The sequence below is a fragment of the Carassius gibelio genome, chromosome A5 (assembly GCF_023724105.1).
Source record: "Carassius gibelio isolate Cgi1373 ecotype wild population from Czech Republic chromosome A5, carGib1.2-hapl.c, whole genome shotgun sequence".
NCBI lineage: Eukaryota > Metazoa > Chordata > Actinopteri > Cypriniformes > Cyprinidae > Carassius > Carassius gibelio.
In genome coordinates, this window is record NC_068375.1 from 34,784,648 (window position 1) to 34,809,608 (window position 24,961).

Here is a 24,961-nt window from a genome sequence, read left to right on the forward strand (position 1 = left end):
TTGATCATTTCGGTTTATGGTTTCAATATTTCATTCACACTTGTGGGCGGAGCTGAAACGCCGCTTTCATCTGATTGGTCGAATCTCTCCGCTTTCAGCTTGGTCTTTTTATTCTTTCAGGCAGAATAAGAGTCAGTGCGAGTGAAGCACTGTAATGTCTGAAACCACCACTCACTGTTAATTAGCATAATATTTGAATCAGATGTAGCTGGGCACATAATTTGTGCTGCTGAGACCTGCAAGGGACCCCATTAAATTATTGTATGAATATTAATTTGTCCCACTAATAAATACAGTGCAAATAGTTATGTCTCCTTGGATAACAGAATATAGTTAAATATAGATAAATATAGTTAAATTTATGAAATAAAATTAAATAGGATTTTTTGGGAAGGTAAGTCTGGCCAGTTATACAAGCAACACGAGTCGGACGAGTCTGAAGATCTGAGCTGAATTGGGTGAAACATTTAAGTTCTAGTCTGTGTCAATTACTCTCATAATAAATAATAATAATAATGTTAACTGTATTTTTCGGTATAAGTTGCATCAGTCCAAAAATACGTCATGACGAGGAAAAAAACATATATAAATTGCTCTGGACTATAAGTCGCATTACCGTCTAGGGCGCTCTGAGGTAGGCTACAGGAGCACTGAGCAGCATGAGCACTGAGCAGCATAGACCCAATTTTACTATTTTTATTTAGAAAAATTTATTTATTTTAAATTTAACTATATTCATTTTTACAATTATTTATTAATGTCACACACACACATACCTAGTGCCTTATGACTTAAAAGATGAGAGTGGTAAATGTTACAGACATGGAACTGTTCAGTCTATTATTGATTTTTATTTCCACTTCACTTTTATCCAAAGAGAGAGAACTATTTGCACTGTATTTATCAGTGGGACAATATTCATATACTACAACCTAGAAATAATTTGCAGGTCTCGACAGCACAAAGTATGTGCCCAGCTACATCTGATTCAAATATTATGCTAATTAACAGTGAGTGGTGGTTTCAGACATTTCAGTGCTTCACTCGCACTGACTCTTTTATTCTGCCTGAAAGAATAAAAAGACCGAGCTGAAGGCGGAGCGATTCGACCAATCAGATGAAAGCAGCGTTTCAGCTCCGCCCACAAGTGTGAATGAAATATTGAAGCCATAAACCAAAATGATCAAAACGTACACGGACCATCTGTCTTGTACATGTTTTCTCACTTGTATCCTCTTCTTGAGATTTGAGTCTCTGACCTTCTGTAAGCCCCGCCTTGTTCACGCAGTGATTGACAGGGCGGGAGGGGGCGGAGATGTGATCGGCTCTAAATGCATTTTCAATGTGCACATTGAATTTTGCTACATTCATTGCGGGACATTGAATGAAAATGCAATCCTAAGTGTCTTGACTGTGAGTGTTAATGCATTTAAGAAAAATAGCATTTAAATGATCATTTTGCCACAGTTTTTGCTTGAACATGTTAGACATATCTAATCATTTCTGTAATACATTTTAATTTTAATTTTGCAACTTATAAAGCGTTAAAATTAATATTCATTTTACATATTAAAACTGGTGTAGGAAATGGCAAATGAAAATTATGTAATTTAATTTTCATTTTCATTTTGGACCAAACGTTGCACAAATGTATTGGAAAATGTAAATGTAAAAACAGAAATGCATTGCCATTTTACATATTGCATTGTCATTTTGCATATTACATCCCAAATTGAATAATGCTACCCATATGCTTCCATACTATCACACATCCTCCACATTCCAAATCATTTTATTACATAAGATTTATTCTGTGCATGGTAACTGGTTGTTAGACATTCGTTTACAAGTAGACATTAATGTAGTTCAGAAAGACAAGAAAAAATAATCTGAGATAGTTTTTGCTAATATATATATTTAATTAGTAAATCAATTCAAATCAATATAATATCACTCATAAATTACATCAATATTACAAAATCAAAAAGAGACATGGGAATGAGAAAAAATACAATGTGGTCATCCTAGAAAGACACTGACATACAGCTGGAATTAAATATGAGCACTGTTACTGTAAACACAAGGACCTGAGGTATAAAATCTCCTTACTAAGTCATCAATTAGTTAAATAATAATAATTATAATAAAAAGTAGGATAAAAAAGGCAAACCACCCATGATGTCAATATCATATTCTGTATCAAGTCAAATGATCTTTGTAAACAAAGTATTTCAAACGGTTGTGTGCGTCAATAACATAAAAGTATTTAATAATTTAACCTCTTACCACGTTCTGAGGGAAATGTGTGCAGCCTCATCATCTGAACTCATTACCAAAAAAAAAAAAAAAACTAAACTAAAAAAGAGAAAATAAGTTGAACAACATGAGTTAAGACAATCATAAAGAGGGCAAGCTCAAATAGTACATACCAAGACAGTTTCAGTCTAGTAAACTGCAGCACAGTTGTTACACTTAAGCCACGGATAAATGAATGGCACTTCATTAATATATATGATAAATGAACTTGATAATATATTCATCTCAGAGAAACAAATTTAAAGAATCACACTGGCATCAGAGTCAGGATCCAGATATGTCAGTGGACGATACAGTCTCTTATTGCACGTCAATCACTGAAGTGTAATTTTATCCTACCATTTTAATGAATTGATTGGTCAGTTCAATTACATACTTTCATTTTTGAGAGCACTATTATTATAATATTTTCCTTCATTTACCACAGCAGATAAACTTTGTAAGATATTGTCATTCCTAAACTGTTTCATAACCTAGTTGTCCGCTTGCTTGTTGCTATAATATCTAACGTTCTGATTGGTTGACTTGACTGGGCAGGAGGACCTCCACTGTGAAGCTGACCGTTTTGGACTGGAAGACGCTGTATGTGTTGTCAAATCGCAGTACATCTGGATAAAACAAAATACAGTAAATGCACATGCACATTTAATTTTCATTTGAATTAGTGATATAAAATGAAGCCTGTAAGGCTGTACTTACACACTCCTGGTTCTGGACATGTGAGGGATCCGTCCTCGGGTACCAGGTGTGCATTGTAACGCTGATTTGGCACAACTTCCTTCATTTCGCTAGTCTTAATCCACTCTCCAATCTTCTTCTTCATATAGACACCGAAACCTATGTCCGCACCATCACAGGTGAACTGCCATCTGATGAGGAGACCATTGAATAGAGTACAGAAAAGCTCACAAGCTCACACTCTCACATCCAAATCCTGATCAGTGTCTGTTATCAGTATCAGAGAGTGCTTCTGTGTAGTATTAGTATTAGATCACCTTAGTGCACAGTTTGGTGCAAGTAGCTCATATTCCACCTGATGAGATGAGCCACGGCCAATAGTCACACACTGATCATAGTCCACTTTAATGGAGTCTCGAACATAGTAAGTCTTGGGAATCTCTGATCCGAGCGTAATCTGAAAAAATAAATAAATACAGAAACCTTTGTTTAACATGTAGTTGGCTGAGAAGAGTTGGTAATAATAAATCAGAAAATTCTAAAATAAATAAATCACAAAAGAGGATGAAACTTACAGAAGCATCATGAGTGCGAAAGATAAAAGCCTGACATTTAAACATTAGTAAAGCATTTTGTGGAAAATAAGGAAACAGGAAAAAACAGACAGGAAAGCAGCCCAAATCAAAGTGGCTTTTAATAAGGAACACAAACTGCCTTTACATGCACTGTTTGAGATTCATTATCCTACATGAAGCTTAATAAAGAGAAAAATGTTGCAGTATTACAGACTGCAGATGTGTTTGTGTTTTATTTATTTTCATGAGCTCAAAATCCAGTAAAATACAGAAATAAGAATATATCGTCTCTGAATCCAGTAAGAAAACAAACTTGACAGCATAAACATCAGACACTTTATAAAGAGTTAAGGTCACGTTGTCTGGAGTCACAGACTCAAATATAAAGATGTTGGTTGAGAAAAAGTGTATCATTAAAAATGATGCACTATTATTTTCATACACAGAAACACATTTAGACACTCGAAATAAAGACAATACTTCATATTCAGTAACTCAATGTATTAAATCCCAATATAATATAATGTTCGATAGTTTGGGGTCAAATCATTTTTTTTAAGGAATTTATACTTTAGTTCAACAATGATTCATTAAATTTTTTACATTTAAAATAAAGAAATGTATCATGTTACAATTTATAAAACAGCACCAAATCCTGAAAAATATCACAGTTTCCACAAAGCTATAAAGCACTTCAACTGTTTTTAACTGTTTGTAACGATATGCAAATCTCCATATTCATCGGGAAGAAGGAGGCGGGGACCGGCGCACAATCAAAACTCATTTTAATATTCAAAAGTAAATACAAAACGGCGCACCAGCCCCTCACGGACGACTGGTGCGCATAAATAAAAAGCAAACATAAAATAATGTCCCAGGCCTGGTCCTCTCTCGTCCATCACGGTCGTCACTCCAGTTTTATATCCTTCCATCTCCTACGTGGGACTCAAAACCGGCGGTGGGGCGCAGGTGTAGCTCATCTTCAATCACTACACCTGGCCTCACTCCTCGTTCCCACGCCTCTCGGCCCCGCCCCACATACCCCCATCGCCCCTCGCAGGCCGGGGGGTACCCTCGAGACTGCGCTCTACTCCCCCCCCCCCCCCTTCCCTCCGGGGGGGACCGCTCACGGGGACCTGCAGGAACCTGGGGGTAGGACAGACGAGAGAAAAGGAGATGGAAGGAGGAGCGACAAGGACGAGAGAGGGGAGAGAGGAAAAAAAAAAAAAATCCGGTTCCCAGACGCACTGCTGCTCGGCCCTCCACCAGCTGGGTGATCTCCTCCGCGGTGCCTGGCGGTGGCACTGGACGGCCCTCGGCGGACGGCGCGACACTCCTCCGCCGCCCGATGGACGGCGACGGCTCCTCCGGTTTTGGGCAGCCGGCAGGAGTCCCCCGTTCCCTGCCCCTCCGGATTCCTTCACGGAGGCGGCAGGCTCCGGCCCCCTGGCAAACGGCGCCGACTCCTCCGCTCCCTCACGGACGGCAGCCGCCCCTCCATATCGTGGGCGGCCAGCAGCGAGCTCGCCCGTCCCCGGCAACTCGCTCCAGCCCACCGCCTCGAGCGTCCCTGGCGGCACATACCTCGCCAGCTCGAGGGCACCGCGGATTCACCACAGCGGCGAGGGATCTTCAGCAGCACGTCCCTCCTTCTCCCGGGCTTCGGCACCACTGTAACGATATGCAAATCTCCATATTCATCGGGAAGAAGGAGGCGGGGACCGGCGCACAATCAAAACTCATTTTAATATTCAAAAGTAAATACAAAACGGCGCACCAGCCCCTCACGGACGACTGGTGCGCATAAATAAAAACCAAACATAAAATAATGTCCCAGGCCTGGTCCTCTCTCGTCCATCACGGTCGTCACTCCAGTTTTATATCCTTCCATCTCCTACGTGGGACTCAAAACCGGCGGTGGGGCGCAGGTGTAGCTCATCTTCAATCACTACACCTGGCCTCACTCCTCGTTCCCACGCCTCTCGGCCCCGCCCCACACTGTTATAATAATAAGAAATGTGTCTGGGACATCAAATTTCTGAAGGATCATGTGACATGAGTAATTGCTGCTGAAAATTCAGCTTTGACATCAAAGGAATACATTTGATTTTAAATTATATTCCAATACAAATTTTCCTGTACTTTTGTAGACTTAATAAATGCCGACTTGGTGAACATTAAAAAAAAAAACTTACTAGTGTAATACAAATGAAGATGGATAAAATCTAGTCTTTTCTTATTTTTGTTATTGTTGAATATTCGAATTCATTCAGAAATGTCACATAATGAAAATAAAAAGAGTACTGAATGTCTTTTTTAAAGTTGATTTTAGAGTACAGGAATATATTGAGATGCTATTATTTACATGCAAAACATTGAAATGTTGAATAAAGACAATTTTATCAGTATATGTCCCAAAACTGGCATATAGCATCTTTTTACATACTCAAAAGCACATATCTTTGGAAGGTGTAGTAGAATCATGTGCATTGGGATTCAGCCACAATTGCTTTACTCTCTCAATAAAACAGTCTTGTGTAAAGACATTCCAATGGAAGCCTGTGATTTGTGTAACATGTCATTCAAACATGTAATGACTCCATCTGTGCTCATTCATCCAAACAGCTCCTTCTTGTGTACTTGATCTGTCTCCCTTTAGCGATTTTCCCATGAAGGAAGTGCTCTGGTTTTCATTAAGGTTAATTACAGTTGTAATAGGCAATGAAATTGCCGTCCATTTGTCATAGCAGTGGAAAAACAAGCACTCTAACTCTCTTTAAGACAAAATAAACAATCTTCAGTTCAGCTCTCTAGTCTAGACAAACATTTATTTGGCTTTGTGCGATATCACAGTCCAACAAAGACTCCAATGAATATTTGTATATAATATTTGTAACTAAATAACTAAATATCAGTCTACTTTGAGAGTTTACAAAGTCTTCCGAGGTTTTTTTTTTTTTTTTTTTTTTTAGCACTTCCAGTCCTGAAGGGGGCAGCAGCTTTATCTGTGTATCTACATAGATACACAAAAATGCCTCAGTTGAGAACTTCGAATGTGATTTGTATTTTAAATCCTACATCTCCACTAGCACAGATTTATTTTTGGAAACAGAAATTTAACCCGGTGGTGGTCTTTGATGATTTTAGATTGAATTTTGAGACACTTGCTATATAAATACACAAAAAACGAATCATGGAAATTATTAGAAATGGCCAAATGGTCTTAAAAGAATAGTTTAAAAAATGAAAATTTGTTGAAAATTTACTCAACCTTACGCAATATTACAATATTATAGGTGTATATACAGTATTAGCTATTATTAATTATGAATTTGTTGATTACAAAAATGCTGATTTTTTATCACTTCAGAAGATGTTAATTGATGGACAGGAGTGTGGATTATTGTGATGTTTTTATCAGCTTTTTGGACTGTCATTCTGACGGCACCCATTCACTGCAGAGGATCTGTTGGTGAGCAAGTAATGCAATGCTACATTTCTCCAGAATTTGTTCCAGTGAAGAACCAAACTCAACTAAATCTTGGACAGTCAGAGGGTGAGTACATTTTCAGCAAATTCTTTAATAGTCACACTTAAATTAAATTAAACTAAATTCTAAATGAAATAAATGCTGCATTATTTACATACAAATAAATGAAATATTACAGGATAAATAGCACTGAAATTAAATAGTGTACATAATTTCATTAAAAAGTATAATTATTATTTGTTTTGACTACCAAGAAGCACAAATGTGCTCTAAGTAAGCAGTACCATAGGGTTAAATAAGCACTGGATGTCCGTTTGACAGGGTGCTTTTCATGTGTCAGTGTCATAACAGCCCTTTGCTCTTCACATTTAGGATTTATCACAAACAGAATCATATCCACAATGCTTTGACAGATTGGAGGGGAAGATTAGTCATGTCATGCGCTCCAAAGCTGCAACCTTGCCAGCCGATCAACCGAATAATCAGCTTATGCAATAACCAGTGAAACAATCCAACAGCTCTTGTCCAGACTACACCACATGGTATCAAGTGTGTCATAAAGAAATATATAATGTTTTGCAATCATAAACCGATATATATAAACAACCATTTGACAGCTATTCCATCCCTCTGTTGATTTGAGACACCATTAGACACTAAAAATACATCTAGAAGGAGGTTGTGAGGCAACAGGCTGAATATGTTTCTATTGCTAAATGATGTGGGTTTACTGATGCAAGGACAAGAAGCTCCCTTAGGTTTGAACTAAATAGGCAAATAAACAAATTCAGAGTTGAAATTGTTAAGCACTTTTCTATGACACTAGATGAGCAGGAAACAAACAACATACAAACAGTCAAAAAACAAAAAAAAAAACACCTTGGCTATGAAACTGGATTTAGCATTACTTGGTAACTGGAATTACTATTCCAACTGTATCTCTTTTACATTGTGGATTAAACCATGAATTATTTAGCAATTTAAAAAAATCTCATTTTTAACTCACATGCTGATGGTTGGCGATAGTTAATTTTGGACCCTGCAATTTTTTTAAATAGAAATATTTAGATAAAGATCTAAACATACTGAAAACTACGGAAGCTTGTTTCCATCACAAGATAACAAAATGTAACTGTGACTTTTAATCTCACAATTTAAATATTTTTAATTGAAATTATGAGTTTACATCTTAACATTTATACTTTTTATTGAAATTCTGAGAGGAACGTTAGAATTGCGAGATGTAAACTCAGAACTGCAAGATATAATACAGAATTGAGAGGCATAAACACTTCTGGGAAAAAGTCAGAATTGCAAGAAGTTAACTTGAGGTTGACAGATGTGAGATAAAAATTTTCTTTTTTTTTTTCTTTTTTTTGTATTGGGTGCCAGAAATGGTGCTTCCATAGAAAACAAAAATAAATGTACATGAAATGTAAAACCGTAGAGAGAATCAGTTAATATCTATAGTTTTTCTTCCTCCTTTTTTATGGTATCAAGAATAAACCTTACTTAATGTTGCTATCTATAGATTTATGCTTAAATCAAAAACTACTTGAAAATATAAACATAACTGGATATGAAACATGTATCTTAATTCCAAATGCATTCTCTTCAAAACTCTTAGTATTTTACCAATTTTAGCTCATTTCCGATGTTAAGTGCAATTCAGCACAGATGTAAGAACAGTTCAATCAACAATCAAACTAAAAATATTTCACATTTCTAAAATCAAGAATCCTGTATTACTTCACCGCTGATTTCAGAGTAAAGTATGAGATGGATGTTCTATGTCAATCAAGAAAGTCGGTTTTGCACATGGGTTAGACCTCAAGGTTCATGAAACGGAAACTGCTGACTAATTCTCATGTGGTTTTCGCAGCGTCATTCCACTTAAACTGAAAGAAGAAATCTAGGTTTAGTTACAGCTAACATGACCTCGTTAACAAGTCAACATCACTTAGCATGATTCGAGCTCTTTGTTTCTTTCTCACCCTGGTTCTACATCTGGGGTCACCGTCAGGGTCGGTCAGTTTGCCTCCATAGTGCGCTGGGAGCTCTTCAGGGTCGATGTATTTCTGTAAAACCTCCTTCCAGTTTGCTGAGGAGACAGACACAGAAGCTTAATGATAAAATGCATTTGTGTGAAAACATGACTTATGTCAAACATCTGGATGGCAGCTGTGCTCTGGGCACTAACAAATATCTAAAAAATATGCACTTCTGTATTTCGACTCTCATCATTTAAACCCAAAAACAGGGAAACACACTTACAGCAAATAATTCAAATGGAGAATTAGCAAGTGATTTTTTAACAGAAGTAGCTGTTACTAGTAATTTACTGTAAACACGTGTGTTTTTTTGTTTATACACACCAAATGATGAGTTGAAATTAAAATGATTAAGATGAAAAACACACAATATTGCTTTAGGAAACACCCCAGCTAATCTGTCAGCTAAAGATATTAGCAAAATTTTCCACCAAAATGCATTTAGATTTAGCTGAACGATCTGAAAACTGCAAGTTATATGGGAATTTCTCTGAAAACGTGTGATGAATACAACTGGAAACTAGTTTGGCTGTACCTCTCAGAAAACTTGCAAAATTCTAAAAATAATATGACAAAGAATCGTGATGAAATCATAAACTGTGATTTTCCTGAAACAAATCGTGTTATGATATTTTTGCCATATCTCCCAACCCTAATGCATGCATCATTACAGCAATTATTTGGCAACATAATAGCATATATAGTCAGAATATAAAATTCATAAAAACAGTTGAATTTTAAAGCCATTTATGAAATATTGTTCAGCCAAAAGTGCAATTTCTGTCATGTACTTTCTCGCAAGTTAGTTTCTTTTTTCTGTTAAACACATAAGTTATTTTGAAGAATGTGGGTAACCAAAGAGTTGCTGATACCCAGTGACTTCCGTAGTATTTTTTTCCCTACTAGGAAAGTCAGTGGAGACCAGCAATGATTTGGCTTACCACATTCTTCAAAATATATATTTTTTGTGCTCAGCACAAAAAGGAAATTAATGCAGGTTTGGGACGACATGAGAGTGAGTAAATAATGACAGAATATTCATTTTTGCGTGAACTATCCCTTTAATGACCAGCAGCAGCATGTTTAATACAATTAGTCTATTGTCACTTTAAGACACACATCTAATATACAGGCACGCACCCGTTTTTCTCTCAACTGTTTACTCTCACATAACCAACTGTGTAAACTTTATTCATTTTTAGAAATTCCCAACTTTTATATGGGGCAACAGTTTGGGAACACAAATATTTTTCAAACTCTGTTTTCTTTTTTTCATATTTATCCAGACCTAGATATTACTAAAATCTAATTCTACACTTTTCCATACTGTGTAAGAACCCTGAAAAGACATTAGCGCATTAAGATATGCGTGTTCACTTACATCCCAGTACGATGACCTTACGGCGAGTGTCCACACTCAAAAAATGTTTCACCAGATTGTAAGCCACAGGAAACAGTTTGGGTGCTGCAACAGAAACAGTGTTGAGATTCTGATTTCAAAAGCGGTATATATGTTGCTTACTAAATAACTCCTAAGTGTGCAAATACACCATATTAATAACTGACAAAGTTTTGAAGTTACTACTGACCTTTAATGACAAATAACCTCTTGAGTCCCTCTGGATAGTTATCTTCAAACATAGTGAGAACCTGTGAAAGAACATTAAAGACATAAATGAGTGTAATGCAACTGAAAGAACCAACAATATATTAAAAATCAAGAAACACATAAAAAACCTCACCTCTCCATAAGTCTCTATAGCAGGCTTATATAAGTGCTTCATTCCCAGACCTTCACAGTCGTAGATCATAGTAATTGCCTCAATGTTCCTACCCAACTGAGAGGGAGGAAAGAGAAAGCAGACAGACATAAACTATTAAATACACACATTAAGCCATGATATGATTCATCATAACCTCAGTTCTTTAGTGAGGGTTCATTTTGAGTCTGGAATAAACAATGCAACTTTTGCCCAGATTTTTGCCCCAATTTGTTTTGATTGTAACAACACCCCGGAGTCTTTAGAAGTAAAATGTTTATTTGCTGTACACCCTGAGAATTTAGGCTAATGTTTCAATAATTTTACAATAGGTTCACATATTTACTGTTCTCTGATGTTTGTTAATAGTCACATGATATGTAATTAATGTCTATAGGGACATGGTGATACAAAAAAAAAACAACAACAAAAAACAAATGGGAGCAACAATTATATTTCAATGCTTTTACGTTCAAAATTGTTCACAAAAGTATTGTTTTCCCCCAAGAAACTTTACATTCACTCCCAAAACTATTCCTCACTGTTTTTCACAGATGCACACTTACCCGTTCGCTCTGTAAGTCACACTCTTTCTGCAGGATCTCACAGTCTCTGACTTTAGACTTGACTAAGTCCTGCTTGGATACTGAATGCATCAGACCCTTAGGGTCCATAGGTCCGATGACGTCATACCAGATGGGGCTCCCTTCACGGTCATGGCCACACATGCCACCAGACAGATACCTGGCTATCACCTAAGCACAAGAATAAATCATAGAATTAAACTGGGACACATCATAGAAAACAGGAGAGCATGATGTATTCAACATCAGCATTGCAAAATCCTTTCCTATTTTTTTCCAAAAATTTACTAAAACTAACAAAAAAAAGTTTCATTAAGAAATGGCCATGTTTATAATGAGCAAGAGTAGGTCAGCCAATCATAAAAGAGGTCATATGCATAGAAGTCTTAAAGGGACAACAACCTGTTCATTACTAGAAACAAAAGACTAATTAAATTAAGCTTTGCAATTACAGCAAAAAAAATACAAATTAAACTATTTTAAAACAGAAAATAGATAATTAATTTCTATTTATTATTATTATTATTATTATTATATCTTAAGTAATTAATATATAATAATACATAAATATTTCAATACTATTTCACAACATATTACTGTTTTTGACTGGTGACCATAAAAATCTTCTTTCAAAAATAATTTATTTTTACTTATTCAAACTACTTTGAAGAGTAGTGTAACTGCTAAATATTAAAAAGTTGAGATATGTTAGATATGTAATCATTAAATGAGTGTGTCATACCTCTGGCACCTGCCAATCTGTAGTGATGGTGTCAACTTTCAAGTGTTTCCGAAATTCCACGTGCTGTGCAGGAAAAACAACACGGGATTAAAAACATGCCAGTGTTTTTGCTCAAAAACTAAAACCTTCACCACAGCAAAGTTTAACAGTGTTATCAGTTCTGCCTGAACATTATTTTTCACCATGAGTCTCTGTGTATTAGATACTGCTGTGCTTTGAGCTGAGGTTCAATCAATACTTTAACAGAGTTCAGATATACAAGATGGCAAGAAAATGTCTTTAATAAAAAAAAACGTGAACTACACAAGCATCACTCACACAATGGGAAAGCAAACAGCACTCTGAACACCCAATAGCACAGAATGATCAGGGTGTTATCGCCCATTAGCTGTGATTAGACAGTGACGTGACTCATCGCTCTGAATTAAAACCTGAAAAGCACACTTCACTGCAGAACTGCTATCTTTACCACGTTCTGTTCAAAGATGAACTGAACAGAAAATGAATACTTCTCTTATTATTACTATGGATTAATAATATAATTGTAAGCCAAGTAAAAACATATTGCCAAGTTTGCAATAATAAAAACTAAAAAGAATGAAGTCTCTTATGCACACCAAGGTTGAATTTATTTGACCTAAAATACAGTAAAAAAAAAAAATGCCATTTTATTTTCAGCATCATTTCAGTCTTCAGTGTCACATGATCCTTCAGAAATCATTTTAAAATGATGATTTGCTGCTCAAAATTTTTTTTTATTATTATCACTGTTAAAAACCATGTTTTCCAGGACAGTTTCATGAATACCAAATGTAAAGTAATGGCATTTATTTGAAATAAAATATTCTAAAGCACTTTTTACAGTCATTAATTTTGGTTAATGTGCTAATGTGTCTTTGCTAAACATGATGAATATTATTATTAATAATAATAATAATAATCTTACCTCAAACTTTAGAATGTTAGTGTATCATGGTTTCCACAAAATAATAATCAATATTACTGTTTTCAACACTAATAATAATAATAAAATGTTTCAGCAGCAAATCAGTATATTAGAATAATTTCTTAAGGATCTGGTGACACTGAAGACTGGTAATTCTGCTTTGCCTTCACAGGAATAAGTTTAATTTTAAAACAATTATTTTAAACTGTAATACTATTTCACAATATTGTTCTTTACTGTATTTGTGATCAAATAAATGCATCCTTCTTGAGAATAAGAGACTTTCTTAAAATATATGGTTGTTTTTTTATCACACAACAATAAACTGATGCTATGAGTGATGAACTAAATCAGCGATTCTCCCTTTGAAATTCAACAGGGCCTTATATTAGTGAGATCATATTACAAAGTGTTATTCAACTAGTTGTTTGAAGCCTCTGGGGAGTGTACACCAAACACTGACATAAAGCCAGGTATCATGAAGGTCAGTCACACCCAAATTCATCGCACTGTATGAATCCCAACCCGTCCTCCAAACAATACGCTCGTATAGGTCGTTTGTCCAAATCCCTGAAATACGACCCATCAGCATTGCACCCCTATCAGCAAAAGGTCATTTGTACTCTTTTAATTGCACTGTGATTAAGTTTTGTGTAGCTCAGTTGGTAGATTATTGCGTTATACCTTGATATGCAATCATGCTATCATGGGTTCAATCTCAGAGAACGGATGTGCATGTAAAATATATATGCTCAATAAATCATAATTTAGCATGATTTCTGTGAGGGTTAGGTTTAGGGGTGGGGTTAGGTGTGGTCATTTGAACGAATAAGCCACCTAGTAAAATATGTACAAATTACTGTGAGATCAGTGTGAAAAGTCCACACATTGCATTTAAATAAACGTGCGTTTTGATTGGTAATGACGTTATACGTCATTTCATGACGACAGACACAATGCGATACTGTCATTATTTTTATGCCCGCTAGAGGCTGCTTAACTTTAAAACGTAAACATAGGTCGTAATAAGGTGCTTGCACAAATGACCTATATGGTCGTTTTTTTGTTGGAGGACAGGCTCATGAATCCAGAGATTTATTTTTGATTCATAAAAAAAATCCTGAAAAAAAAAATCACTTTCACACTTCATTTAGCAGCACAATTATTTTGAACTAATACTAAAAAAAATCAGCTTGGCATATTAGAAGAAATATTAAAATAAATATTAAAATAGTTAATATACTGTGTGTATATATAAATATATATATATATATATATATATATATTGTTTTATATCTTACTGATCTCAAACTTTGAACATTAGTGTAAAAAAAGAAAATAAAAAAAAAGAAAAACAATATGTGATACCTTGCGCAGCATGGCCTCGGCTTTCTGTAGATTGAAATTTCTAGCTGTAAAGCAAGAAAAACAAGTTGCAATGAAGATTAGTATAAAAATGAAGAGAAAATATAATGTACTAAACGTTACTGTTTTTCATCCATTATAACTAATCTATTACTGGAAGCTTAAGTGTGTTGCAGGGTTTGAACTTACAAACCTTCAGTTTCCAGCACTAATCCTTAACCACAAATCTTGCACACAGACAAAATCCATTAATAAACTGGCACACTCACATAAAGAGCAAACAAGCAGTTCGCATGACTTTACTCAGTATCCTTACTCCACAAGACAAGCTTTTAGGTTACTTAACTAGCTCAAGATAACCTGCACATAACTGGAAGCCATGTGCCACTAAAAGTTACTATTTGGTAACAGATTAACTGTTCAGTTGAGAAGAAGGAAAGTTTGGGTAAGACTGGGTAAGCCACAGTGTGCGGCTGACCTTCAACATATCCGCAGGTAGACATTTATTTTGGAGGGGAAAGCCTATTCTCAAACAAGTATTACCAAAAAATATAATAACTGCAAATTCAACCCAACCCAATTTAATTTCCACAGTCAGTGGATTAGTTTTATTATCATCTACTCACACTTGTTTGTACCTGACTGGCCTAAAGACACGGCTGACCCAGAATTAATCAGACATGAAGTCATACATAAGTATTTAATACACATAAAGAAGATTATGTGACACAACTGACAAAAGCGCTCAGTGTTTTGTGGAATGGATGTCAATCGTTTTCTTATGAAGAATTTTAATGGTGGATACAGTGCCTTCTCTTCTTAAATACAACATTAATCAAACTAAATAGATTTATTTAGTTAGTTAGTAATTTAGTTCGTTTTTTATCAGCAGCAGCAAAGACAAAGAGAAACCAGTTTATTGTCTAAAATTAGGACAACAAGTCTAATCGCTATCGCTTGGAAAAATTAATAGATACTGCTCATTCATGTTTGTTGCACAAATAGTGCAGGATGAGCTGTGCATCTTGAGATTAAGGCTTTGTTCACATTCCTATTAGTTTAAGCAAAAACAGAAGTGATATTTGACTTATTTAGCATCAGCCAAACCTCTACAGCCGTTACAAAGTTACATACATTGCCATTCAAGTTAATTCATTCATTTAAAGCAGCAGTCAACTTCAGGTGGTGATGTTTGATTGTTTTCTATTGGAATATATTTAAAATTTTATTTATTTCTATGATGCAAAGCTGATTTTTTTCTGCAGCCATTACTCCAGTCTTAAGTGTCACGAATGTTATTATAAATCAATCCTGAAAACAGTTGTGCTGCTTAATATTTTTGTGGAAATGGTGATGAAGAGAAGGTTCAAAAGAACAGTATTTACTTAGAAATAGAAATGTTTTGTAACATTATACATTTCTTTACCATCACTTTTGATCAATTTATGCAAAGTAATAATTTCTTACAAAACAATCTTACTGATCCTAAACTTTTGAACAGTAGTGTATGCATCTCTGTAAGCTCATGAACAACAGTACCTGTGGACTCAATGCTATACAGCAGTGAACTCGTATCACATCACTGCAGACCTCAATGATGGATTTCACGAATGAGCGTTTTTCATATCAACACTTGCAAGACACTACAGCCTTTATTAACAAATGTGCCATGACAACAGTCTCTAACGCAGCACAAAAGATGACGATACAGGTATGCAGAAGTACATATGTGACCCTGGACCACAAAACCAGTCATAAGGGTCAATTTCTGAGATACAACTATTTGAAAATCTGGAATCTGAGGGTGCAAAATGTTTTTCCATCAGGCATGCTAGATGGTGTCATTGTTTATCTGAATATAATTAATCGATTACATCAGTAATCCTGCATTAAATCTGGACTGCTATCTGTCTGGTGCCAAGAAATCCCTGCAGAAGACTGGCTGCATTCAGCCCTGCTCAGAAACACAAAACAGCCTTTTGTCAAAACCCAAGAACGACGTGTCCAAATGCCACTCTGAAGGGTCAGCTAAAAGTTTCGAGAACATTTACACTTATGCATTTAGCAGATGCTTTATCTGAAACAGCTTCCAACAGAAGATAAACTTAGAGGAACTTAAAAACTTTAAATAGAAGCATGTTACAGATAAACTTACAGGAACTTAAAAACTTTAAATACAGATAAACTTACAGGAACTTAAAAATTTTACATACTCAATGCTCCAGCTAAATCTACAAACCTTTTCTTTTTCAGAGTGTGCTTTCTATTCATGAATAAAACGGCCATAAAATTTAAAATAAGTGAACGAACAAACTAATTTAGAACCGTTCTAACCAGACCAATGCTTGAAGGCCTAATCTATCATGTATTGTGAGTCCCAGGACTTTCTGAGCTCGTCCTTCCCGTGAAATTGATCCGATTACACTAATTTACCCTGTCTGAACATGAAATCTCATTCTAGAATCTCATCTGAATTGTGTTTTGCAAAAAAAACTATGATTCTATTCTATAGACTGTATCCTTTCAAAAGATTCTGTTCTATGAGATAAAATGTTATAGGCCGAATCGATCCATAATATTTGACTCTATTTAGATTATTTTTTGTAGGCTATAAGATTAAACTTTATTACAATACGGTCATTTACTGAAGAAAAAAAATTGTTTCTATTCTAGAAGTATGATCATTCTATAAAAGTATATCTTTTATCATTTTATAAAATACTATTCTTTATGTGGTATCAGTTTAGAAAATTGTATTTAATATTTGTCATTACAGATTAATAATGTAATTTCCACAAGATTATAATCTATAATTAGGAAATTCATATTTAACATACAAATTGTCCACTGTGCATCATGAATGTGAGTGAAGTAACTCACCTCTCAGCCATCGGAGCAGAAAGTGGTCACTCTGGGATGGACACTGGGGTAGAATATCCTTAACATTTTCTCGAAACTTAAGAAAACAGATTATGCAATGTTAGGGTAAGAAGTTGCACACACATGCATGAAACATTGCATCTATTCACGTGCTTGCACCACTGCAAGCTTCACTACTTAAGTCATTTACACAACTCAGCAAAAGAGCGATTAACTAACACTTCTATACTCTTAGAAGAGTATATCCATTCTGAATTTTAAACGACCGTGATTCGGCTGTTTTTATCTGCGGTGTGTGTTTGGCCTCTCTGGTCGGGAAAATATTACATTCCAAAATCCCGGAGCAATTAAATATACAACCTACTCTTTAGAGGAACAGAAAGGAAATAATTCACCTGTGCCAAAGCGTCGGCTTGTTTCACGCTCAGATCTCCGACTCTTCCGCTCATGTCGCCACGAGTGCACCAGAAATAGCTGTCTAAAAAAACCAGCTGGAGTCAGAGACTGAGAGAGACTGCGAGCGCTCAGTGATGTTTCACGTCCCTCCCACCAGTTGCGCTACGTCTCTACCGCGAGGGGGCGCTGCAGGAACAGCCAATCAAATCACATCAGCAACATATTACTGTTATCACTAGTGGTAGTAGTAGAAGCATATTCAAGTATGTTAATGATGTGATAATTATTGATGGATCGTTACAAATATTTAAGTGGAAGAAATATCATAGTGTATGAAAATAAATATTGTTTTACATATAAAACAATAATAATATAATTTCAATAATAATAATACTGATGTTGTTGCTATTATTATTAGTTACTATTATTATTATTATCATATGTGATAGTTTGTTACATATACTGTATGGGAGTATAAGAAACAAAAATACAAATGAAATATATGCATTTTTATTTTGCATTCAATATTTAATTAAAACAAATACAAAAGTTCTCTGTCTGTACATAATAAATGTGACCAACAAAAGTTAATTTACATTTTTAAACCACCTACCTGCAGCTCACCTAAAGAATTCTCCGGTGTGAATAATTACATTTTAAAATCACCAATATTTTATGTTGTCCCCAAATATTAAGTCATAACAACTGCACACACAAGTATTACAAAACTGTTGTTTACAATGTTGTAGATGAGGTCTAACATGTCACACTGCGGGAGACTGGAGGTGCCTTGTTGTTTTCAAGGCTATTTATGTTTCATTATATTAGTAACCATAAGAAATTCAAGACTTTTATTGTATTTTGATCAAGAGGAATTTATTCAAATGTAAAAATAAATTTAGAAATTAAATGCAACTACATCTATACAGTAAACTCAGTTATATGTGTGCGTTTAGGACCCACCTGGATCCAGGGGGTTGTGTAATAAGAGGATTGTCAGTAAAGGTCACAGAAGAGCTCACAGGGAAATTTTGCATTAGCTCTGGGTTTAAACATGGGTTTACCATGCCACACTCTGTCCTCCATGTTGTTTCTATGTTCTCAAAAGTTAAAATGTTCTCAAAGTATCAAAACTGGATATGCATCTAGACATATCGAGATCAGACATTTTGTGAAATATTTCTACAATTTAAAATGTCTTCTATTGCAACATTAAATATTTAATATTAATATTAAATTACATTTATTTAATGTAAAGTATAAAAGTATGCACACATATTTACATTTACATTTAGTCATTTTGCAGATGCTATTATACAAAGCGACTTACAATTGGGAGATACAAAACTGATTCTCCTTAAAGAGGCAAACAGACAGTTTTTTTAAAAAGCTTTGTTAATAAATTTGAACCTTAAATTTTTATATTGAAAAGTTAGCACTGTTGGTATGTCTGATTCAATAGTATCTATTGTATATCACTAAATATAATGCATGATGTTGCAATATTTGGTTGATTGTCTTACGTTTGGTTGTGTTAACGAAAGGAAGGAAAGAAAGAAAGAAAACTGTGATACTAAATATCTACCTCCCCATCCATCTTTAACATCCACTCTCAAGTGGGTACGGTAGCCTCCCCATGCACTGAGAGTTTTCCAAAAATGCCACTGGAGCATTTTCCACACACTGACCAGTCCAGAGTTCTGCTCACAACAGAAATGGGATTAATATTCATACCACATGCATGAATGTGCACACTCATATAAACTTATACATGCACTAACAATGTTACTGTCTCTAACCTGTGGGATGGTGAAGTGTTAGTCATCTTTGGTGAATTTTGGGTCCCCCTGGCGGTAGTTAATGGGAGTTACAGGAGCTGTCATCTGCAGAGTTTGCAATGATGGAATGGGCTTTGGAGAGCTGCAAAAATACATGCAATTTTAGAAAAATCACTAAATATTTCACTACTGGTTAAAGGTTCAGGGTCACTAAGTAGGCTACTTTTATGCAATAAGGGTGAATTAAATCAATCAACATTAAAGACACTTATAGGTTTCTATTTCAAATGGATTCTGTTCTTTAGAACTGTGTTTTCATCAGAGAATCCTGATGAATTACAAGAAATGTTTCTTGAGTACTAAATCAGCATAAAGCAGTATTAAGGATCTTGTGACACTGAAGACTGGATGCTGATAATGATGCTGGAAATTTAACTTTGCATCACAAATTTTTTAATGGAAAATAGAACATTGTTATTTTAATTTATAATAACATTTCACAATATTAATTCATTTTGATCAAATAAATACAGCCTTGGTGAGCAGGGACTTCCTTCTTACCAACCACAAACTTCTGAACAGTTTAGAGTACTGTAAGTCTAATAATACGTGAAGTTAGACATAATCAAAACTGAAACTTAGAGGACATAACCACTTCCTCTCCTTACACTGTCCCGCCATTGTAGAAGAGTCCCAGAAAGGGGTTGTTGTTCGAAGTAGAGGTGACACAGAGGAAGGAGAACCAATCAGGGTCTTTTTCAGAGGAATGAGCTGAGCAATGATACTCTGGAACAGGACTGAAACTTCCACCGAAAGGTCCAGGAGTCACAAACAGCCCCAGAACTTCTTGAGTACAGTCCTGAAAAGAGAAAATTTACACTAATAAATAACCTTAACCTTGCATCCCCTTTGTTAATGTTTCCCGCTCAGACAAGCTTCACAAACATCCCATAGAAATGAATCAGAGATTCCCATGAATAACATTATTTTTCTGTAAAATGTGCATGTAAAATGGTAAAAACAAATTGGATATTATTCTGATGGGGACTGGAATGAATTGAGACATTGCAAGTAGGCCTGAAATTATAATAAAACGTATAATAAAAAATTGTCTACAAATATTGGCAAACCCGAGGCTTCTGAGCTGCGTTTGGATGAATATGTAGGCTTTCCTCTCAATAACAAAATAAAAACATCAAAAACTGACAGCTATGGGAAAGCAGCAGTTTAAAGCGTATCTGATTAAAGCGATCTGGATGTTTGCATGAGCTCTGTAGCTCAGTAGTTCAGTAAAGTCCAGTCACGTCACGTTTATTTATATAGCTATCGTACTTCATGCAACAGATAGTCTTGAATCCAGCAGCTGTACAGTATTAAACATGAAAAACAAGAGTTGTGTTGCTTTCAGATTGAATTACAACTTGATTTTCTGTTATAAAGCAACTCTCCAGCGTGGAGATAGCAAATAATAAAATCTTTTCATTAGTGGGGAAAAAATATTTCATTAAAGTTATAGTTTGGTTTGCAGAGATCAAAGGTCTGATCTAGGTCAGGACTGTGAGAGATTATATCAGAGATTGTTAATAAAAATAAAACGTCTTATCATTTAGCCTTTATTTGGTTCTTATCCATAAAGATTTTAGGCAGAGCGCTGTCATTCAGCTACTTTTTCATATAGCTAATTAAATGATGAATAAGAGAGTTTCTCTGCCATCTCATTTTGTGTGCCAAATATATTTATTTGTATAAATTAATCGTATAAATGTAATTACATAACATGACTTACAAAGGCTGAAGTGATTAATTTAGTGGATAAAACACATGCCTTTTTTTTGTGAGAGACCCAGGTTCGAATCCACTGTGAGACACCCTGAGCAAGACACTTAACCCCTAGTTGCTCCAGAGGCGTGCGACCTCTGACATATGTAGCAATTGTAAGTCACTTTGGATGAAAGCGTCAGATAAATGTAATATCTCAATACTTTAACTAATTTCAAAAGCTAAATAATCGATAAATGTCTTCTGATTAGTCAGCAATCAATCAAATCAATCATTCTAATCATTGTTAGATTAATGGATTATAAAAATAATCGATTGTTGCAGCCCTAATTGCAAGTAATTTTTTTCTGTTACAATTTACTTAAGTAGGACTGACGATTAGCTTATTTGTTAACTGACCACTGGGGCTTAGCAAAGACTGAACATCAGAATGCCAATGAAAAGGATTGATATATTTCAAACAGCTGTTCAGCTGTGTATGCTTTAATTATTACCTAGTCACGACTGCACCGTATGTCACACTCGCCTGGGGAAACATCACACGTGCAGCGGCCGAGAGGCGCAAAAACTTGGCTGGGAATGACAAACACACGTGCACACACACACACACCCACACACACATTATTATATATTGTCTAAAAGCATTAAGGTATTTAATTTATAAATGACTACACTATGAAATAGTATAGTGCTATACTATCGCTATGCTATAAATTACGGTATCAAAGCGAATTACATTGCATTCAAGGAATATTCATGACCAGTTCATGCATTCTCTGGAAACTGAACCCATGACCTTGCACTGGCTAAAGCAATACTCTTGTGATGTTCCTCATTTCTAAGTAACTTCTGCTAAATGAATAAATGTAAATGTGAAGGTTTGAGTGAAAGGAATAAATACTCATTAACTACTGTATTTCATGGTACATTTCATTTTACATTTATGCATTTAACATACGCTTTTATCCAAAGCGACTTACAGTGCATTCAGGCTATAAATTTTTTTATCAGTATGTGTGCTCCCTGAATTGAAGCCATGACCTTCCGCGCTGCTAGCACATTGCTCTACCACAGAGCCATAGGAATTCAGTAGCATATAAAGAGACATTAACCGGACAGGGGTTTGTTGAGGACAATCTTGGCATAAATCTGGGTCTGTATAATGATTGAGGCTTTGGGAGTTTCCTCCACACATGCAGACACCAAGAGAGTCTCCGGAGACAGTGGTTTCAAGCAGCAGGCAGGGACAGATGCTTCATTCTCACACAGCTGCAGACGGCGATTAAGACACTGTCACACCAGGATGCCACTTTGATATATTGGTATTCAAAAGAGAGAATATAATGGCATTCAGTGCAACATTCCAGTAAGGCAAGTGTATTGCCTGGTTTCCTTTATTCAGCAAGGATGCATTAAATTGATCAAAAGTGACAGTAAAGACATTTATAATGTTGCAAAAGAATTATATTTCAAATAAATGCTGTTCTTTTGAGCATTCAGACAGACAGTAATCAAAAGTAAACAGTACCATATGTGCTATTTCTGGTCAGATGGGACTTTCTGGTAAGCGGCTGCAGTAAGGGAGTGTCTTCTTAGAACACATACAGCCGTTTAAATGTTTGGTGTCAGGACAGAAATTAAGTGTGAAATTAATTTGGGGCTTAATTCATTTTTAGGTCTAGATGTGGCATTCCTGAGGACTTGGACTGTGTTTTGGAAGGCCTCAGGAAAAACAAAACACCACCGCACATCATTTAGTGTGATGAGAAACACTCCAAGTGGTAAAATTCTACAGTTGAGCCACTCCTTCTGGTCAGGATTCTACTGTAGGCGATTCCCCTTATAATCACAATTCAAAACGCCTCTATTCTAGTGGTATGTCACTGCAGGTTGTCTAACTTGAATGTCAGGGATATTCCCATCATGTTACTGAAGAAGTTAACCGGATGAATTATGATGAAATCTAGTTTTCGTAAACAATAGATGTTAACATACAGGTTTAAAAAAAACAAAAAACAGATCCATTCCATGCTATGAGCTGATGCAAAAATTACAATATTACAATTTTGCTAAATGTAAAAAGTATTATGAACAATATTATTATCCTGTCTTGTGGATGTTATAATAAAAATGTCTCATTAAATATCTTGCATGACAAGATATTAAATGAATTCATACTACTGGTCTGTTTAAGTGTATCCTGTAAGAAAGTTTGAAGCTGATACGATTTTTTAAATGTTTTTAAAAGAAGCCTCTTCTGCTGACCAAAGCTGCATTTGTTTGATCAAAAACACAGTAATATTGTAAAATACTATTACAATGTAATACAACCATTTAAAAATGTCTTCTGTGTCACATGATCCTTCATATGCTGATTTTCTGCTCATGTTTTATAATTATCAATTGTGTAAACTGTGCAACTTTTTTCAGGACACTTTGATAAATGGATAATTCAAAAGAACAGAATTTGATTAAAACAGAAACCATATATAACATTATAATTGTCTTTACTATCCGTTTTGATCAACTTAATGCATCTTTGACCTTACTGACCCTACATTTTGGAAAAGTAATGTATGTTCTTAGAAGACACTTTCTTTCCACAGCAGCTTACAAGAAAGTGTCATATCACATCAGTGGAAATCCCCAGAAAAAAGGACCTGTGGTACTGATTTCTTTTGATTACTGTCTGTCTGCATGGTCTAAAGCAATCTAAAGCAACTCTTTTGCAAACTCGAGTAAAACAAAAATACAAACACCTGTGCTGAGGTGAAATAGAAAGGAAAGTAGTTTCTCATTTTACTAAGTTAACCCATAAAAGACCACTAAAGCCCTGCAAGTGCTTTAGAGCTCATATAAGTCTATGTACAGAGCAATATCCTGATAAGGCAAAGCAGTAAGGGAATTTCAGTCATGCACAAAAATGTGATGCATAGGTGATCACACCCTGCTTTATTACACACAGGTTGTATGGAATAAAGGTTATTAACACAGATTTTATTTTCCTGTCATTTCAACCGGGGCTTTACAGAGTAACTGTTTATTGTGTAGATGCTTGTTTACTGCTTGTTTACTTCTTTCCATGTTGCTCACATTTTAATGTTGCTGATTCGAACTAACTTCTAATAAGAATGAAGACAGAGATTTACACAAACCTGCCGTTACTGCTGCATAAGTAATTCATATGAAAGATTCCACTGTGCATACAGCGTGATGACGGGATGATGCTACCTGAAGAAGTTCACAATGTCAAGTCCAAACATTCCAACATTCACATATTACACTTTTATACAGTTTCGAAAAGTGTCTGCTAACTTAAAAACTGTAAATCTACATAATTACACAGTGCTAAACTAATGCAAAGCATGGGCAAAAGTTCTGAACTGGAATAATTATGATTAATGAGAAAAAGAAAAAGGGTCTCAAAAGACTTGAATAACGCACAATAAATTATTTCTGAACATGACACCAAAACAGCACTTCTGAGTATGTAAACACAACTTTGATGCCCAGAAATGCTGTCTAGGAAGGCAGCACACTAGATAGCAGTTTAAATGCAGTTATTATAGCATCAAGATGTTTTTAGAAATTACCTACCTGTTGCATTTGACGATGAAACAG

At 35.3% G+C, this 24,961-nt stretch overlaps 2 protein-coding genes across 2 annotated transcripts; both read right to left on the reverse strand.

Moving 5' to 3' along the window:
- Positions 1–1,895: 1,895 nt before the first annotated feature.
- sec14l8 (SEC14-like lipid binding 8) lies at positions 1,896–17,942 on the reverse strand. The gene is made up of 12 exons (XM_052597067.1): positions 17,783–17,942; positions 17,388–17,463; positions 14,511–14,554; positions 12,197–12,259; positions 11,437–11,625; positions 10,853–10,948; positions 10,700–10,760; positions 10,492–10,575; positions 9,054–9,160; positions 3,312–3,451; positions 3,016–3,185; positions 1,896–2,924 (listed from the first exon to the last, which is right to left on the reverse strand). Exons 1-12 carry the CDS (start codon positions 17,834–17,836, stop codon positions 2,821–2,823), a joined length of 1,188 nt encoding a protein of 395 aa, XP_052453027.1. The 5' UTR covers positions 17,837–17,942; the 3' UTR covers positions 1,896–2,820.
- Positions 17,943–19,582: 1,640 nt separating this feature from the next.
- On the reverse strand, positions 19,583–24,946 carry LOC128015000 (tectonic-2-like). Its single transcript, XM_052598763.1, has 3 exons — positions 24,938–24,946; positions 20,230–20,420; positions 19,583–19,703 (listed from the first exon to the last, which is right to left on the reverse strand). The coding sequence occupies exons 1-3, from the start codon at positions 24,944–24,946 to the stop codon at positions 19,601–19,603; spliced, it is 303 nt and encodes a 100-aa protein (XP_052454723.1). The 3' UTR covers positions 19,583–19,600.
- Positions 24,947–24,961: the final 15 nt, after the last annotated feature.

Bases quoted from the DNA above. Each gene is read 5' to 3' on its own strand.
- sec14l8 (XM_052597067.1), bottom strand. From the start codon at position 17,836: ATGAGCGGAAGAGTCGGAGATCTGAGCGTGAAACAAGCCGACGCTTTG. The intron at 9,161-10,491 runs GTAAGTGAACAC...CTGTCTCCTCAG, and splicing joins TAAGGTCATCGTACTGGGAT to CAAACTGGAAGGAGGTTTTA. The intron at 2,925-3,015 runs GTAAGTACAGCC...TGTTTTATCCAG, and splicing joins ATGTCCAGAACCAGGAGTGT to ATGTACTGCGATTTGACAAC.
- LOC128015000 (XM_052598763.1), bottom strand. The intron at 19,704-20,229 runs GTAAGGAGAGGA...GTATTTTTGCAG, and splicing joins TTCTACAATGGCGGGACAGT to CTCTCCAAAGCCCATTCCAT.